The sequence below is a fragment of the Vitis riparia genome, chromosome 10 (assembly GCF_004353265.1).
Source record: "Vitis riparia cultivar Riparia Gloire de Montpellier isolate 1030 chromosome 10, EGFV_Vit.rip_1.0, whole genome shotgun sequence".
In the NCBI taxonomy this organism is placed as follows: domain Eukaryota; kingdom Viridiplantae; phylum Streptophyta; class Magnoliopsida; order Vitales; family Vitaceae; genus Vitis; species Vitis riparia.
The window spans coordinates 3764986-3771779 of NC_048440.1; the positions used below are offsets into that span (position 1 = coordinate 3764986).

Genomic DNA, 6794 nt, shown 5'->3' on the forward strand with positions numbered 1-6794 from the left:
AAAACCTTCTCTATATTCCAGAATGCTTTTTCAACCGGTCGAGGCTAAACCTCATTTGGTTGAGTACCAATCGAGGGGTGGTCAAGGGACGGTTGAGGTCGATTGGTCACCTGCCATGCATTAAATGTCAACGGCTAATGAACCGATCGAATTGGAGCTCAACCGAACGAGCCCCTAACAACTAGTTTAACATTTTTCTTCTATAAAAAAACTCTAGTCTTCATTGTTTTAAGAGCTTAACCTTCCAAAACCTTTCTTGAATATAATTAAGCCTTGGGAGAGTGTTTTTGAGTGCATCATTATTATGAAACTTGCATATCATTAACGTACTTTTCAATCCTAGTTTATCTCTTATCATTTGAGCCTAAAGTTTTGTACTAGGATTTTGTGAGATTATTTTTTATCCTTATTTGTAAATCTTTGAGAAGAAAAGTCTAAGTGTGAGGTATCACTCAAGGATTCTCAAGTGTGAGGTATCACTTTAGGGGTTGTTCAAGAGTGAGGTATCTCTTGAGGATTGTAAAGGGTGCTTGGAGCCAAAAGTCCAAGAGGGTTGATTGGAACCATAATCCAATTGCATTGCTTGAAGGCTTGGGTTGGAAGCCTTGAATTAGTGAAACCTCAAGCTTGGGATTGAAGCTAGAGGAGAGTGGACGTAGGCCAAGTTGCGCCAAACCATTATAAAAATCTTATGTTTGCATTCGGGATCCCAAGTCATTCATATCATCCAAAACCCTGAGTTGTTCATATGATCCAGAGCCCTGAGCTCACGACTTAGAGTAGCACATGTCATCCATAATCCTAAGCTCTTTATAGAATCTAGAGCCATGGGTTTCACAACCAAAGTCATTCACATCAACCATAGCCTTTTATCTCATGACCCAAAGACATTTATATCATACATGACATTGAGCCCGTTCATAACATCAAAAGCCCTGAACTCCTGACTCGAATTAGTTATTGTCATCCATAGCCCTGAGTTTTTCATAGCATCTAGAGCCTGGAGCTCACGACCCAGAGTAGTTCATGTCTTCCACAACCCTGAGTTGTTCATAACATCTAGAGCCCTAAGCTCATGACCTGTAGTTGTTCATGTTAACCACAACCCTAAGTTGTTCATTGCATTTAGAGTCTTGAGCTCATAACCCCAAGTCGTTTATATTATCCACGAACTTGAGTTGTTCATAGAATTTGGAGACCTAAGCTCACAAGGTGAAGTGGTTCATATCCTACACTTCCTTATGTTTTTTGTAGCATTTAGAGACTTGAGCTCATAACATGCAGACATTCATGTCCTCCACCGCCCTAAGTTGTTCATAACATTTAGAGCCTTAAGCTCATGACTCAGAGTCGTAGATGTCAACCAAAGTCCTGAGCTGTTCATTTCATCTAGAGCCCTAAGCTAATGACCTCAAGTCATTTATATCATTCACGATTCTAAGCTATTCATAAAATTCAGAGACCTGAGCTCATGACATGGAGTCATTCATGTGCTCTACTGCTCAAATCTTTTCATAGATTTAGACCTATGAGATCACAACCAAAATCGTTCATGTCATCCAGAATCCTGAGTTGTTCATTTTAATAGCCTTGAGCTCACGACCTAAAGTCGTTGAAGTCAACCACAACCCTAAGTTGTTCATAGAATCTAGAGCCCTAAGGTCACGACCCAGAGTCGTTCATGTCATCCACAGCCCTGAGTTGTTCATAGTAACTAGAGCCTTTGACTTACGACAAAGAAATGTTCATATCATCCACAACTTTGAGCTATTCATAACTTCTAAAGCCCCAAGCTCACGGGACACTGAGTTGTTCATGTCTTCCATAGCCCTCTACTCTTCATACCCGTGATTTTCTACCAAAAATTGCCATGAAAACGTCTTCACATGCATCTCATGCATCCCCTTGCAGTCGTCTGAAGACAAGTTAGTGTGCTTTGCTTCACCAAAATTCAGCGTGCACCAAGTCTCTATGTAAAGATGAGTCGGTTGCAACCTTCCCAAAATTTCTCCATTAACGGATCCCAAGTATCTCCACCAAAATTATACAAAGATAAATACAAAAAATAAAAATTAGAAATTTCATAATAATATAAAATAAATAAATAAATAAAATCTCAAATGATGCAATGAGGGGAAAAAAAAAAAAGAATATCAATCACATATTTAGTTAAATAGAAAAAGGAATATTATTCCATGTAACTTAACAGATTAGATTCAAAATCTCAAGCAATTTCCTAAAAAATAAATAAATGAATGAATGAATAACCGAACAAAAGAATAAGTAAATAAATGAATAAATAAATATCACATGAGCAATTAGAATTTGAAAATAAAAATAATGCAATAGAAAACAATGAAAAACGGATGCAATCAAGAATCGAAATCAAGTCCAAACAAATGTCCAAAATGACCTATTACGAAAAAAGTGCCTAAGTGACCTAGGGTGAATGTGTGCAAGCTGGAAGGTGCCTAGGTGAATCTAAGTGGGCCTAGGTGAATCTAGATGAGTTTAACCGAAAGTGCAAATTAAGGTTGCCAAGGGTCACAATGGGGTTAGATAAATCTCTCGATCAGAGTCTCCAAGGTGGCTCAAAAAAAGGTAAGTAGTATGAGTAACAATGGACCACCAAGGAACTACTATGCAACACTAGAAGTGAACTTAAAGACATGTGCTAAAGGGACAAAATTGAGGGTCTACATATATGTTTAATTCACTTTAAACATTTGAATTACATTGTTTTTATTTATAAAAATAAAATAAATTTTAAAAATCAAATTCATTTATTTTACAACATACATTTATATTAAATTATTTGTAATTATTAATTAATTTGCTATTAAAAATATAATAATAATATATCTTAACGAGGAAATTTTGAATTCCTGAAAAAATGTTTAAAATAATTGTTATAAATGAAGTAGTGAATGCCACCACATCATTATAATAAATGTTAATTAAACATTATTTATGACTTCCATTAATTCAATATTAATGGAAGCCATTTAGAAAGTCTATAGAAAGGTTTCCCATCCCCCATGCAAGGAGCATCCTAAGAAAAGAAGCAGTCTCTCATTCTCTCTGTTTTTCATTCTCTCATCTCTCCTACTTTTCTTCTCTAATTTCTTTCTCCCCATTATATATTATTAAAGTAATATATATTTGTCTCTACTTTTATTTGCATTTATTCTGGTTTTGCAACAATAATTTTTATTTTTATTTTTCTATTTTAAATACACAAAACTTGGGTTCACATTTTGGTTGTTAAGTGGTCTTAACGTTTCTATGTGTTTTAAATATGGTTCCTGCTTTTTATTTTTAAAATAGTAACAATAGTAATCATTAGTATAATGTACATAAAAATAATACTGGTAAAGAAAGAAAAAAGAAGAAGCAGTTTTTAAGATAATAGAATGGTATAATGTATGACTATTGAAATGTTAATCAAGCTAAATATTAACAAAGTTTTATTTTACCATTGCATATATTTTTAAATGATACATTTATATTATGTAATAGAATTAGAAACATTCATATTTTTACATTTCATTGTTTATCCTAATTATGATATAATATGCTAAATTTTAACTATAAAAAGATGAAATAATTTTAATTATTTGTATATTTTTAATTTTTATTATATGTAAATTACATATTTATCATGTCATGTTCACATCATTATTCTATGTAATTCAATCATTGATCTAATTTATTTAATAACTGGTTCGACTTTGAAAATATTTGGTAACATGAACTCTTCACCAACCAACCTCAGAGGCTCCACTCCATAGAGGCAACTTCACATCTATGTGGGAACCAACCAAAATTGAAAAGAAAAAAAATCTACGAATTATTTAATTTAGGAAACTTTCACCAACCTACACTCGTTGAACTTGGACACCGTATGTCATTTGGATGAAATTTTATTTTATTTTATTTTTCTTTCTATTTAAAAAATAAATATTTTTAAATTTCAAAATAAATATATTTTATTAGTTTTGTTTTACGCTTCTCATAGTCTCAAAAAGACTATTGTGAAATTTAAAAACAGAAAAAATATATGAATCCAACCATTTACAAATTAAATTCAATTTTCGTTATAAAAGGAGAAATCAAAATAAAAGCACAAATTTTACCTAATATATATATATATATTTCTAGGAAGTAGGGTATTCAAGTTGAGGTTTGTTCGGAATGCTGCCAAATATTTTAACGCAAGAAAAATGCTTCAGCCAAAACAATGGTCAAATGAGACAGCGCAAGAGATTTATCCCTTTTTAAAAAATCGCAACTGGAGGGTGGAGGCTGAAGGGCCGATGTCATACAAAATTGACTACTTTCTCAGTAATCCCCTCCACGTGACTCAAATCAGCACGGAAGTATTGAACAAGACCCCACCACCAGCTACAAGTGGGTTGCAAGTGGACACAGCATTTCTGATACTTATAAATACCCAACGCTCACACACTGCTTTGGCAACCCATCTTCAAGCACTAGTCCGCATACTCTTCTCTTTTCTTCTACCGCTTTGAAGCTCTGTGGGGGATTTTACTAGTCATCAATGGCATCTGTGGAGGACATTAGAAACGCTCAACGTGCCAAGGGGCCGGCCACCATTCTAGCCATTGGCACTGCAACTCCAGACAACTGTCTCTACCAGTCCGATTACGCTGATTACTATTTCCGGGTCACTAAAAGCGAGCACATGACCGACTTGAAGAAGAAGTTCAACCGCATATGTAAGTATATATATTCATGCATCAATTGGAACATCCATTACATACATATATGTATAATTATCATAATGCTTTAAGATTCCCCTGCAAGAATTGCCAAGTTTTCTTCAAGCTTCCTGTGTGTTGCTTTTATGTAAACTAATTAAATCTGTGAAAAATGAGCGCTATACATTGATTTAATATTTCGTAATAACTCTTTCCAATCCTATATAAATTAATTGCCCTGCCTAGGAACACATAGTTATTGTAATAATAAGTAATAATCTGTTTTATATTTATGTTGATCATCTTGAGTGATGATGAAGCTGCCCATTATTACTGAATGAATTTTGCTTTGCTAGTCCATTAGCTAATATATTAAATTCCTTTAACTTATATATAGGTGAGAAATCAATGATCAAAAAGCGATACATTCATTTGACTGAAGAAATGCTTGAAGAGCACCCAAATATGGGTGCTTACATGGCTCCATCGCTCAACATACGTCAAGAAATTATCACTGCTGAGGTACCTAAGCTTGGTAAGGAGGCCGCATTGAAGGCTCTTAAAGAGTGGGGCCAGCCTAAGTCCAAGATCACTCACCTTGTATTTTGTACAACTTCGGGAGTAGAAATGCCCGGTGCAGACTATAAACTAGCCAATCTTCTAGGCCTCGAAACATCGGTTAGAAGAGTGATGTTGTATCATCAAGGTTGCTATGCAGGTGGGACTGTTCTCCGAACTGCTAAGGATCTCGCAGAGAATAATGCAGGAGCACGAGTTCTTGTGGTATGCTCTGAAATCACGGTTGTTACTTTTCGTGGGCCTTCTGAAACCCATTTAGACTCTTTAGTGGGTCAAGCCCTTTTTGGTGATGGGTCAGCAGCTGTAATTGTTGGATCAGATCCAGATACCTCCATTGAACGACCACTCTTCCAACTTGTTTCAGCGGCCCAAACATTCATTCCTAATACACAAGGTGCTATTGCTGGCAACTTACGTGAGGTGGGTCTAACCTTTCATTTGTGGCCTAATGTGCCTACTCTGATTTCCGAGAATATAGAGAAGTGCTTGACTCAAGCTTTTGGCCCACTTGGTATTAGTGATTGGAACTCCTTGTTTTGGATCGCTCATCCAGGTGGCCCGGCCATTCTGGATGCAGTCGAAGCAAAACTCAATTTGGAGAATAAGAAACTTGAAGCAACAAGACACATCTTAAGTGAGTACGGTAATATGTCAAGTGCATGTGTGTTGTTTATTTTGGATGAGATGAGAAAGAAATCACTCAAGGAAGAAAGGACCACCACAGGTGAAGGATTGGACTGGGGTGTTTTATTTGGTTTTGGGCCAGGTTTGACCATTGAAACTGTTGTGCTGCATAGCGTTGTTGGGGCTACAAATTGAGTGAAAGGAAAAAAAATCACAAGGGGACAATTTCCAATTAAATCAAATAGGAGTTAATAAAGACATATGTCTTCTATTTGTAACATCTTTTATTCTTTATTAAAATTGATGTTTGTGGTTCAAATTAGTGCTTGTTGGAGGGCTTCATTAGTAACCTCAAGTTAAAAGGGATGAGACATCAAGTTCTTACAGTTTCGTTATCTAGATGAAATTCCCTCAAAAGTTGTATAAACATCCATTGTGTTCTTTTAAAGATCGTTGAAAGTTAAGAAAAGAATGGAATAAAAAAAAAATTGCATTTTGCCTTTGTAACTCAACAGCGTGCATGATTGATTTGATAGTTGTAGTTTCTTGAACAATAACAATGCCATGTGGATGCCAAAAGTTATACATCGATTTGAGAAGGTTCAGGGTACATTACATTTAAATTTACTTTGCTGGTTCCTATTGCTCCACTTTCATGTCTATCATTCTGCAGATTAGTAGTAAAACCGAGCAAACTCTTTCTTTCTCTTGTATTTTGCTCTCCTTTCTTACATGAAGTTGGCCAATGGACCAATTTTTTGAAAATCAGAAAGAAAAGGAAATATGAAAAGTTAACAAACAATAAACAAATGGTTTAAAACTTAGTCAAATAAAATTAATAGAAATAAATTGTTTAGTGCTACCGGTTAA

The 6794-nt window shown here is 35.0% G+C and overlaps 1 protein-coding gene across 1 annotated transcript; it reads left to right on the plus strand.

Moving 5' to 3' along the window:
• Positions 1-4485: 4485 nt before the first annotated feature.
• Positions 4486-6372, plus strand: LOC117924040 (stilbene synthase 2-like). Its single transcript, XM_034842589.1, has 2 exons — positions 4486-4739; positions 5119-6372. Exons 1-2 carry the CDS (start codon positions 4562-4564, stop codon positions 6117-6119), a joined length of 1179 nt encoding a protein of 392 aa, XP_034698480.1. The 5' UTR covers positions 4486-4561; the 3' UTR covers positions 6120-6372.
• Positions 6373-6794: the final 422 nt, after the last annotated feature.